Source organism: Mizuhopecten yessoensis, unplaced genomic scaffold (assembly GCF_002113885.1).
Source record: "Mizuhopecten yessoensis strain PY_sf001 unplaced genomic scaffold, ASM211388v2 scaffold8573, whole genome shotgun sequence".
NCBI classification, from domain to species: domain Eukaryota; kingdom Metazoa; phylum Mollusca; class Bivalvia; order Pectinida; family Pectinidae; genus Mizuhopecten; species Mizuhopecten yessoensis.
In genome coordinates this window covers 874625-887553 of record NW_018407615.1, presented here as the reverse complement: position 1 = coordinate 887553, position 12929 = coordinate 874625, and the positions used below count along the sequence as shown (strand labels likewise).

Here is a 12929-nt window from a genome sequence, read left to right as displayed (position 1 = left end):
TGTTATAGGGAGGAGGTATAAGGTTAGTACCACTAATAATGTTATAGGGAGGAGGTATAAGGACCAACAATACTGTTATAGGGAGGAGGTATAAGGTTAGTACCACTAATAATGTTATAGGGAGGAGGTATAAGGACCAACAATACTGTTATAGGGAGGAGGTATAAGGTTAGTACCACTAATAATGTTATAGGGAGGAGGTATAAGGACCAACAATACTGTTATAGGGAGGAGGTATAAGGTTAGTACCACTAATAATGTTATAGGGAGGAGGTATGAGGACCAACAATACTGTTATAGGGAGGAGGTATAAGGAACACCAATACTGTTAAAGGGAGGAGGTATAAGGACCAAAAATACTGTTTTAAAGAACAGGTTTAACAATAGATTTCTCACCCCTGGTAAGGACCACATCTGATTGTCTGTTCTCCGTATGCTGACAAACTCCAACAATGGTTTGCCACCAGTCTTGATAATTTGTCCTTTGTTGTCACGTTTCCATCTGAAAAAGAGCCCCACATTCGTAACAGATTAATATTGTACTGCAGCAAAACAAGGTTCGTAAAACATACAATTTCTAACAGTTTCTGGTATTTGCTATTCAGGAAATGACTCGTGGTTACATGTGTTAATAGGGAATCCATATCTCTGATGCAAGGTCCTACACATTTGTCAATAACAAGAGTTATGTGTTTTTATAGGATGTGAACCTTACCTAGTCACAATGGGGTCACCGCAATGGTTTGGACCCCATCTCCCAAGCAATCCCCGACCAACAATACCAGTCCGACCAAAAGGGTTTAGAGGTAGGCCATTGATAGTTTTGTAATCACCAAGATGGCTGGTGCGGTCAACCAGGCAGCTGTAGTCAAATGTGTTAAACTTGATCTTTCCTTCTCTCTTGTTGGGAGGCCTATAATATTGAAGTATTCGATAAAGAAACTAATCATATCCTGTGAAATTTACATAAGAATGATGAATAGTATAGGAATACAAGCATGTTTTCTCAGGTGCAGGGCATACTAAAAGTACTTGATGTATATAAAGTATGCTTATTGTCAGAAGTAGTCGTTAAACATCATATATTTTTCAGTCCAGTACCTATGCACCAAATCATTTCCATATTGCATTGATGTCTAGTCTCACAAATATATTCAAACTTTTTTGTGATGAGAATATAAATAATTCTAAATTTATTGTTTTCTTGCATTAACCTATGATTTAATATACAATTTGCAGTTGCATGAGTTGCATCAAGCCTAGAATACTAGTCAATTATATACCAGCTACCAATAACAACTTACAAATCTATAAGTTCTTCTTTGTCTGCCCAATAGGGATTCGCCTTGACCTCAGGAGATAGATATTTCACAGGGTTGTAGTCTGGGAACGGTATCTGAAAGTAAGTCATGGTCACACAATTTATAAATGAAACATCCATGTTTTTTAAGTCATATGTGGATTGATCAGCAATTTCTAAAATATCTGATAATTACTGTATAAAAATTCACTTTGAAACAATTTACGATAGTATTATTTTAACTTTTTATTCATTCTACACTCTTAGAAAGCTTTAATAGATTGCTGTCACAACCCAGAGTGAGGTAATTTGATGTTTTCATGTTTGAAGTCAGGTTTCTGCCTTTTTTTAGCAGTAATAGCCCAATATTTCAGACTACATTTTACAGAGTTGTAATACAAATCCAATGCCTATTCAGATTTTAACTAGAGAACAAATCATATGTCTCCCCTTTAATGGTTTAAAAGTTACAGCCCGGACAAGTTTTTCCTGAATACTTGACACTTATTTGACATTTGACCTCGGTGACGAGGTCACAGTGACCTAACGACAGTGCACTGTACATCATCTGTGGGTTTTATCAGAATATTTTTAACTCAGCACTTATTTGACCTTATTATGAGAAGAACTGCCTACTGTTAAATTATAGAATCCATACATAAACAATTAATGCAAGTTCTAATTGTAATGGGGACCATTACAGAAGTCCTCAAAACTGACCCCATAGTCGCATGCCACCATATACATGTACTTCCATAGTAAGTTTAAACACAGTGAGGGACCGTTGGCATCACCTTGGAGTATGCCTTAAAATGTTTAAAACCATCAGACTTTTTTACCTTTGACCTTGATTTACAAGTTTCAAGATATGCAAGATATCTTTAAAAGTGACGGCCCGGGCAAGATCATATTAAAAGAACCAGAACCACAAAAAGAAGAACCAGTACAAATACAATATGTCTCCCTTCATTTGAAGGGGAGACATAATAACAAGGCAGTCTACCACACCAACATACCTCCCAGAACACCATGTCATCTGGCACAAAGAAGCGTGTCACTGAACAGCCAGGGTAGGGACTGGAACGGGATCGGTAGTGGAGCTCTCTCTTCTTTTCAATGATCGTGAGAGCCAAATCTTGCTCCTGCTTACGTTTCCTTATATCTGAAGTTGACAAGACATTGAATGGTTAGCTCTGTGTGACAGAAATATATGCATTTAAATCATTTATTAGCGTATTGAAGTAAAAAAAAAACGTACTGAAGGATCCACATGTAAACCACAGCCAAAAAAAGTACCTTAAAAGTGTTTTTCTGGCATGACTAAAGCTTTGATAAATCGTTTCTGTAAAGAAAAAACAATAGCTTGTGGGACTATTATGAAAAATAAATATTTGATGAAATAATCAATATATAATCAGCAACGGTGTTCTGAACCTAAAAATTCAGCGTGACTAGAACCCTAGACTTCAGATTGGTATTCTTTCACTTCAATCAACTGAGCTTAGTACCTTGTTAAAGGAAGTGTCCTGCCTATCTGTGCTAAAGATATATCCAAACCAAAATTAAGGGGAGGTTACTTTAGATACAAATAAACCACAGAGCAGTGGGCTGGGGATCCTGATATCACATAGTACAATTATCATGTATTTTACAATAACTGTATAATGAGATAACATTAACAACCTAATAAGTACCCAAACTCTTATAAGAGCACCCATTCCCGTCATTCATACTAACTTGTGTGTATCATGGTTAAATTGGGTTTAGAGGTGGAATTTAGAAAGGTTCTGTGCTTATGTAATCATTTTAATTTTTCAATAATGACCTACAGACATCAATAACAGCGTATTTGTTTGCAGACACTTGTGTAAACGTTCATGATAACCTCAGCTGGTTTTGACCCATCAGCGCTGTATGTGGGCTACATTTAACAATCACTTCACATTCCTCACCAACACAAGACAATGAGGAGTAACCATAACAAAAGATGGACAACATCAACACGCACACTGAGTAGGAATAACATTTATAAATGACAGATAAGACTTGAACAAGACAGTGGTATTACCATATTACATGTAGTAATGGCAAGCCGTTTTAACATTTAAAAGAGCAATGGAGGCAGTTATCGACAGTCTAAGCTTCAAACTTATTTTTGGAGTTTACCGTTTTGCGTAAGTTATTATATGATGGCATTTCGGAGAAGTCGGGAAACATAACTCTTTTTTATCATCTGCAATCAGCGTAAATGTGACAAATCGCGGGAGAAATCATTGTTTTGGTGGCGTTAATGACAGGGGCAGTTATCGACAGATGGAGGTAGTTATCGACAGCTAAATTAAAATGTTAATTATTTCTATTATTTATCTCTCATACTACATTCATTTGTTCTGAAGTGTGTCCAAATGCTTAGAAAAAATATAAACATGTCAAGTCAAATATGTAAACAAATGTGCTCCCTTTTCTGCACGAATGCGCAAAACAGTCACCGTCACAGCATTTTGATCAAATATATTTTCTGGTTCCCTTTCAATACGGTGTCCCATCCCAATTTACAATTCTTTTGATCCCCAGTGATGCATTCCAACAGCCCACAAATTTTTATGCTACAATGACAGAGATCAGAAATTTTATTCAAGAAAACATATTTGAATCTTCTTAAAATAATCACTGTGGCAATGTTTTTAAATTCTCAATGTTCTCAAGATAATTAGTTGTATACCTCCTGCCTAACCGAAAAATTATCATCAACATTTGTTCGATTTTCATCAACATATTATATTCTGTCTATATCTGGCTGCATTATCTTCCAATATTGATATTTTTCTTAATTTGTAATTACAGTTTCTATTGAGCATATTTACAAGACTTATATCTACATGGATTTTATTGAAAACTTTGGATTTTTTAGTATTTTATTTATGCTTGTAAAGTTATGTCTGTTAATTAACTGGATAGACTTTAGCAACATTATTGTTGTCAGGTGTTCTCCCCTTACACAATTCACGATATATTGAAATCATACACACAACTTTTAAGTACAAGACATTCATAACAATATATTTTTAATGGATATCCGATATTCAAATTGCGGCAGTTATCGACAACCCTATTTCCGACCTTAACAATACCCCGGATGTAGATAGGACGCTGACAAACGTTGCAGACGCTTCATGAGTGAAGTTGGATTACACAGATATGTGACAAATATTTCAGATAAAAATGTTAACAACACTCGAAGTGTCATACATATCTTACCGGTGCTCGTAAGGGAGGTCTAAAAACATGATAAGATTCTTCTCTTTGGAAAAAAAAGTTCAGAAAATTTCTTTAATCAGTGTTGTCTGAATGGAACAGTTCTGAGCGATTCCGAAAAGGTACATGTAAGTGAGTGTCTGAAAAACGGTTCGTAATCAATCCAAAACGAGATGAATAGAACCGGGGGTTGATAATGCCCCCCTGTCGATAACACCCTCCGTTGCTCTATTACTTCATCTTAAGGAAAAATATACTTCAAACTTATTTCACTTCTGTGAAATTCTTTTTTCCTTAAGGTAAATAAACTATTTACATGATGTGTTTTTTCACTTAAGCGAAAAAATGTTTACCTTAAGTTGAAATAGTATTAGATGTTAAAACGGCTTGTCATGTGTAGTACTAGCTAGGATGTAGTTGCAACAATGAAAATACACAAAACAATAAAATGTTGGTTGATGAAATATAATATGACAAACAAATACAATAAAGCTGTTTAATAGAAATCACTCATAATGAAGTGAAAAGGTCCATATACTGACAACTATTTAAATGTACACACATGTTAAATGACAAATTGACATGAAACTAAAATACAAACAACTTCATAAATTTGAGTGTCAAGCCTAATTTTGTTTCTGATCCGGTCCATGAGCTTCAAATCTACCATTAGTATATTAAAAACCTAGCTGATCCTGACTTGGTTCAATAGATTTTTGTCAGGACATTGGCGAGAACCAATAGATGAATATTATTACAAATTTTTGAACTGTATGCAGATCCAAATAAAATTGCAATGGCCAATTGAAATTTTATAGAACCATATGTATGAAGAAAAAGTTACAATGAAAGACATATCTTTGTACTTACTAACACTTTCCCTCCCAGTATTAAGGGTACACAATGAAACTTAGGAAGTTCCACAGGTTAATCAAATTGAATTTCCTAGCTTTAACACTTGACCTATCACTCAACACATTATACAATAGAGATAATCGCACTTTACACTAAAATCAGTGTTTATAAAAGATATGGGTATGTTTTTATAGTTTACAATAAAAAGAGCTTTAAATTGAAAAAGAAAAAAAAATCATCAAAACAATAATTGCCATGCATAATAGGTGTAAAGCAGCTAATCAATGTATAAAGTGTGCAACCCATTGTACCAAATTCAACATGATTAACTCCTTCGTACCAAATTCAACATGATTAACTCCTTCGTACCAAATTCAACATGATTAACGCCTTCACTTTCAATCATTTGAAAAGAGACCCTTTTAAGTTTATAATATGTATGATTTCCATTCAAATTATTTCAAAGTAAAGGCTATTCATGAAATAAAGGAGGGCAGAGAGTTATTACCCCACCACCCACGATGAGTTTTGATGATAACAATTGCCTCCTTGCTATGTCTGGAATTGCCTTTACAATTCTAAATCAATGAAAGAACTTCACAATTCTCAAGCAGGACTACACTTGAAGATGTATAAATGGTTTGATATTGTTTACCAAAGCAGCCATGGTGGTGATGATATTGACAGGTACACATTGCAGTCTTACCTATCTGATTAGCTTCTGTTAGAAGTAAATCATGTATAACTGTTTAACATACTATGATATGACATAAATAAGTTACACCTCAAAATATAAGTTCTGTTCAAGATGTCAAATATACCTGAATTATGCCTCTAGTCAGTTCTGAGAAGGAAGGTATGATAATGTAACTGTGGTATTTGTAACATTATGCAATACATTTAGTTTATATTCAACAATTCAAACATCTGAACAGCTCTATCTAAAACCTAGCAATGTTTGCAGTATATCATGTCTCTACAAATGCAAGACATTTTTGTGTGAAATCAGTTGAAAAAGATGTCTTGTATTTATATAAGTAGATGATATCAATATAATTTGATGGCAGCGTGATTCAATCAATAAAAGTCTAAAACTAGCACAGGCTGAACGTGTCTATTTATGTTATGACAAAGCTCAGTGATGGAGAGTGTTTTAAATAAAACATGTATATAGTTACCTGTTTCCCCACGAGTCTGAAGTTCTGGTAATAGTGGAGGCGACCTCTTGGCAGCCATATCATTTTCCTGCAGCGACTGGACAATCCAGGATAAGGCTTTACATGTAAGAGTCATCTGTACAGGAATAACAGTTAAATATCTCAAATATCAATGTTGTCAGGATCACAACCAAAAGTACAATCAAGTCTACAAGTAATCTGGCAGTCGTCAGGTACTGGCCGCAGGTCGTTGGTTCTTCTTCAGTACAGAAGTAGCTATAGCCTGGTTATACTAAAAGTATCACTAAGTATAGAAGTATCCTAGTTATACTAACAGTATCACTAAGTATAGAAGTATCCGAGTTATACTAACAGTATCACTTAGTATAGAAGTATATCCTAGTTATACTAACAGTATCACTTAGTATAGAAGTATCCTAGTTATACTAACAGTATCACTAAGTACAATAGTAGCATGGTTATACTCTAGCAGTATCTACTAACAGCTATTCACTAAGTATAGAAGTATCCCGGTTACCTACACTAACAATACCAATAAGTCTGTATGTATATACACTAACAGTACCAGAAAGCACAGAAGTATCCTAGTTGCTGTCACTTAAGGATAGACATCCGGCTGTGGAAGTACAAAGGCTTTGTTACCTGTTCTTCCACAGAGCCAATTCGCCTCTCTAACTGAGGTGGTATCTTTGCAGTGACGGTTTGCTGGCTTGTGGGTCGAGAAACAGCTTGTTGTGTTATTGCTGGTGCCGACATTTGGACGAACGCAGCATTCTGCTGGTCATCCTGAATGTCCTCCACTTTGGACATCAATATCTCCATCCTTAAATAAAATTAGCATCCATTTTGACATAGAATCATTCATAAATATAGCTTAAAGAGAAATCCTCAAATCCATTACTCACATTATTACACTTTCTTATTACTTTATCAGAGATATTGTTTATATTTTAGGATTGAGACAAAATAATATTTTAGACTAGGGACAACATAATGTTTCAAAACATGTAAAACAAATTCCCTATTCAGGCTTTAAAAAACTAATTTTGGACTTGGAATAATGTTACACCACCCTGCTTGGTACTTTGATTAATGCTGCATGTACAGCTTCGAGCAAGATGACTTTTCATACTAATGTTACAAAGTAATCTCTGTTATTTTTTATAAGATATATCAAAGTCATATATAATTGCAAATTCTCACCGGTCATGCATGAGTTTGATTCTGTTATCAAGGTTTTCCCCTTCGGAAAGCTCCTTCCGTGTCAAGTAGGCATCAGCTATCACGTTCTCCCATTGGATTATCTCCCTTTCATTGGGAATCTTTTTGACTAAAGAAAATTCATGTCACATATCATCAAAAGGGACAATTACCTGGCAACTAAAAATCTATTCTTTTCAACTTCTTAATGATATATAATAGAATCTGTATAGTATTAATGCTTTAATATCATCATTTTTATGACAATACAATTGGTTTGATTCTTCTGCTTTTCAGAATTGAATATCGCCTTTGCTTAAGAACATACAAAAAAAAACAAAAAAAAACTGAACATTGGTTAAATCCTCTGCAGTGCAGTATTTAAATATAGTTTGATCCAAGAAAAACAAAAACAATGAATTTATGAAAAAGATTTCATGCTACGAAGAAATATAATCAAGAGAATAGGCTCACATTGACATACAGCCTATAGATCTATCTACACATGCAAGAAAAATAGCCAGATTGTTTTAAACGTTACGTAAAATTTTGACCTCTACAAATAAATTCCTTGATCTCATTGTAACTCCAAATTCATACAGTTATATAATATAACAACTATGCACATGCAAATACCAAATTTTATCATTATGAAAGTAATGTCAGTCTATAATCTGCACAATAAGCAGTTATTTATAAGAGCAAAAAGGCAAATGTGAATAATTAACATCACAATACCAACATATCACCTATCTAGATGGTCTTGCTACAGTCAAGCATTGATGTATGGGGGGTAACTTGCTTTTAAGAGAGCTGATTTGCTAAAGCTGCTCAGGATGGGTATATATGCAGTCTGACAATCTTCATTGAAATAATTAAGTATTAAGCGGTATACAGTTTGACGATCTTCATGGAAATAGTTAAGGGTTTAGTGGTATACAGTCTGACCCATCTTCATGGAAATAGTTAAAGAGTTTAGCGGTATACAGTCTGACCCATCTTCAGGGAAATAGTTAAGGGTTTAGTGGTATACACTCTGACCCATTTTCATGGAAATAGTTAAGGGTTTAGTGGTATACACTCTGACCCATTTTCATGGAAATAGTTAAGGGTTTAGTGGTAGACAGTCTGACCCATCTTCATGGAAACAGTTAAAGAGTTTAGCGGTATACAGTCTGATGATCTTCATGGAAATAGATAAGGGTTTAGTGGTATACAGTCTGATGATCTTCATGGAAATAGTTAAGGTTTTTGTGGTATACAGTCTGATGATCTTCATGGAAATAGTTAAGGTTTTTGTGGTATACAGTCTGATGATCTTCATGGAAATAGATAAGGGTTTAGTGGTATACAGTCTGATGATCTTCACGGAAATAATTAAGGGTTTAGTGGTATACAGTCTGACAATTTTCATGGAAATAGTTAAAGAGTTTAGTGGTATACAGTCTGACCCATCTTCATGGAAACAGTTAAAGAGTTTAGCGGTATACAGTCTGATGATCTTCATGGAAATAGTTAAGTGTTTAGTGGTATACAGTCTGATGATCTTCATGGAAATAGATAAGGGTTTAGTGGTATACAGTCTGATGATCTTCATGGAAATAGTTAAGGTTTTTGTGGTATACAGTCTGATGATCTTCATGGAAATAGTTAAGTGTTTAGTGGTATACAGTCTGATGATCTTCATGGTAATAGTTAAGGGTTTTGTGGTATACAGTCTGATGATCTTCATGGAAATAGTTAAGGGTTTAGTGGTAGACAGTCTGACCCATCTTCATGGAAACAGTTAAAGAGTTTAGCGGTATACAGTCTGATGATCTTCATGGAAATAGTTAAGGTTTTTGTGGTATACAGTCTGATGATCTTCATGGAACTAGTTAAGGGTTTAGTGGTATACAGTCTGTCAATCTTCATGGAAATAGTTAAAGAGTTTAGTGGTATACAGTCTGACCCATCTTCATGGAAACAGTTAAAGAGTTTAGCGGTATACAGTCTGATGATCTTCATGGAAATAGATAAGGGTTTAGTGGTATACAGTCTGATGATCTTCATGGAAATAGATAAGGGTTTAGTGGTATACAGTCTGATGATCTTCATGGTAATAGTTAAGGGTTTTGTGGTATACAGTCTGATGATCTTCATGGAAATAGTTAAGGGTTTTGTGGTATACAGTCTGATGATCTTCATGGAAATAGTTAAAGAGTTTAGTGGTATACAGTCTGACCCGTCTTCATGGAAACAGTTGAATAGTTTAGTGGTATACAGTCTGACGATCTTCATTGAAATAGTTAAGGGTTTAGTGGTATACAGTCTGTCAATCTTCATGGAAATAGTTAAAGAGTTTAGTGGTATACAGTCTGACCCATCTTCATGGGAATAGTAAAGGAATTAGCGGTATACAGTCTGACCCATCTTCAGGGAAATAGTTAAGGGTTTAGTGGTATACACTCTGACCCATTTTCATGGAAATAGTTAAGGGTTTAGTGGTCTACAGTCTGACCCATTTTCATGGAAATAGTTAAGGGTTTAGTGGTAGACAGTCTGACCCATCTTCATGGAAACAGTTAAAGAGTTTAGCGGTATACAGTCTGATGATCTTCATGGAAATAGTTAAAGAGTTTAGCGGTATACAGTCTGATGATCTTCATGGAAATAGTTAAGGTTTTTGTGGTATACAGTCTGATGATCTTCATGGAAATAGTTAAGTGTTTAGTGGTATACAGTCTGATGATCTTCATGGAAATAGTTAAAGAGTTTAGCGGTATACCGTCTGACCCATCTTCATGGAAATAGTTAAAGAGTTTAGCGGTATACAGTCTGACCCATCTTCAGGGAAATAGTTAAGGGTTTAGTGGTATACACTCTGACCCATTTTCATGGAAATAGTTAAGGGTTTAGTGGTATACAGTCTGTCAATATTCATGGAAATAGTTAAAGAGTTTAGAGGTATACAGTCTGACGATCTTCATGGAAATAGTTAAAGAGTTTAGCGGTATACAGTCTGATGATCTTCATGGAAATAGTTAAAGAGTTTAGCGGTATACAGTCTGACCCATCTTCATGGGAATAGTAAAGGAATTAGCGGTATACAGTCTGACCCATCTTCATAGGAATAGTAAAGGAATAAGCTGTATTCAGTCTGACGATCTTCATGGAAATAGTTAAAGAGTTTAGCGGTATACAGTCTGACGATCTTCATGGAAATAGTTAAAGAGTTTAGCGGTATACAGTCTGACCCATCTTCATGGGAATAGTAAAGGAATTAGCTGTATTCAGTCTGACCCATCTTCATGGAAATAGTTAACACTAAATATATGTATGAACAACTTAAGTAGTAGATTCATAAATGCTAACATCGAAGCATTAAATGTTTTCATTCATAATTTTTATTTTACAGTGCAATACTATTTTAAGGGTAGAAGGATTTTTTTTTCATTAATGACTTACTTAAAATAGAATCCTCTTTCTGCACAAATTTGTTACAGCACTTTCTTATTATCCATTTAGTTATCAAAATAAGATGGCTTATAAGGACGAAGGGTGGGAATAGTGTTGGCCGGGAGTAGTACTCGTATATCAGGAAGTAGCGCTGGAAGCACCAATGTAGGTCCGTGTTGTCTTGGATCTTCTGGAAGGTGTAGCTATAGAAACCAACAAATCAAAAAAGTGTTGACAAAGAAAAAGAAAAAATCAATAAAAAAAAACGTAAAACAAACACATAAAAGATAACATGTACATGTATTACATGTAATATCATTTCTAAAAGTCAAGCTTGGACATTTTCAGATTTTGTATTGGGAAACAATTAAATATTGTATGCTTTTGGAAATTAACATTTAGCTAAATAACCTGTGTATATTTTTTATTCTTCATCGTCCAATGATTCAGAGGCAAGTGGAATATATTGAAGCATACAATCTGTTTGCGTTGCAAATTATCTGAATTGGTGATTCATTCTTCAGTGTACAAGTATCATCTAACTTTTTGTATAAAATTTACTGTGTTAACACAAGTTTCAGTAGACAGTGACATTTTTTTATAATTCTTTTCTGTAAAAGTGATAAGGTTGTAATTATTCAATGGAAACAACGATAGCCTAGTGCAAATTATTTTCTGTAAACTGTGAATTAGATATTGTGAATATATTTTTTTAATATGTGATAGCCTTGTAGATTATTTTCTGTAAACAGTATACTCCGGACATACATTACACATTTTTAATGTACATGTAACCTTCCTAATGAAATGAAAAAACAAACATGTAATATTCTAAAAAATTCTACTTAAGCTATGAAATAAAAGTTGATTAAATATATATGACACTATATAACTAGCAGCAATACAATTATATAAAGTGTAGTATTATATATTAAGTAAAACAGAGATATGATTATGTAGTATGGTCCAAGTCTTATTTTCATCTTATTGTGGCACTCATCAGATTTGTAAAAGAAAGAAAAACACAAAAAATGTATTTTAAATCAAAATAATTTTCCAGGTAAATTTTATAAAATATTACTAAAACCACGGGCTTAGATAATTTAATTCCGTGCTAAAACTGTTTAGGACCAATCCTACATAAATCAATGTATTTCAACTATAGTACAGTATTAAATGATGATTTCTCGAAACAGTAGACATAGAAAAACATGGTAGTATGTCCAATGTGTACGCTATGTCTTGTTCATCACATGCACACACAAAAATTGTAACCCATTGCTTTTATATTTTTGAATTAATGTAATTCTTCATAAATATCAAACCATGTATTTCATATTGCCTTCTGTTTATCATATATTACATCAAAATCACCATTTAAAGTGTAATCATCAAAAACTATATGAAGAGAAAGGGACAGTCCAATAAATTCCTTCTGCAGAGAAACCAAGTCTAATTGATTCATATCTAATTCTATCTAATTAAAAAAAGATTAAACGACCACATTCATATCTATGACTACATAACAAACATGCATAACAAGTACACACTCTCGTAAAGAAGAAAGTGTTTCTATTAACTACTCAAACATGTGTCGTGAAACATAACAAACATGCATAACAAGTACACACTCTCGTTAAGAAGAAAGTGTTTCTATTAACTACTCAAACATGTGTCGTGAAACATAACAAACATACATAACA

The 12929-nt window shown here is 34.0% G+C and overlaps 1 protein-coding gene across 5 annotated transcripts in view; it reads right to left on the bottom strand.

The window, feature by feature from the left end:
• The window catches only part of LOC110456226 (transient receptor potential cation channel subfamily M member 2-like), a 75135-nt gene that overhangs the window by 7538 nt on the left and 54668 nt on the right, over positions 1 to 12929 (bottom strand). For 3 of the 5 annotated variants that reach the window (XM_021506823.1, XM_021506825.1, XM_021506827.1), the window contains 9 exons: positions 11236 to 11429; positions 7792 to 7918; positions 7231 to 7411; positions 6589 to 6703; positions 6117 to 6131; positions 2317 to 2462; positions 1305 to 1396; positions 716 to 913; positions 397 to 502 (listed from right to left, as the gene is read on the bottom strand). In XM_021506823.1, the coding sequence (XP_021362498.1) occupies positions 397 to 502; positions 716 to 913; positions 1305 to 1396; positions 2317 to 2462; positions 6117 to 6131; positions 6589 to 6703; positions 7231 to 7411; positions 7792 to 7918; positions 11236 to 11429 (1174 nt within the window). The remainder of the gene's footprint in view (positions 1 to 396; positions 503 to 715; positions 914 to 1304; positions 1397 to 2316; positions 2463 to 6116; positions 6132 to 6588; positions 6704 to 7230; positions 7412 to 7791; positions 7919 to 11235; positions 11430 to 12929) is intronic. The other 2 variants (XM_021506824.1, XM_021506826.1) reach the window with 2 other exon arrangements.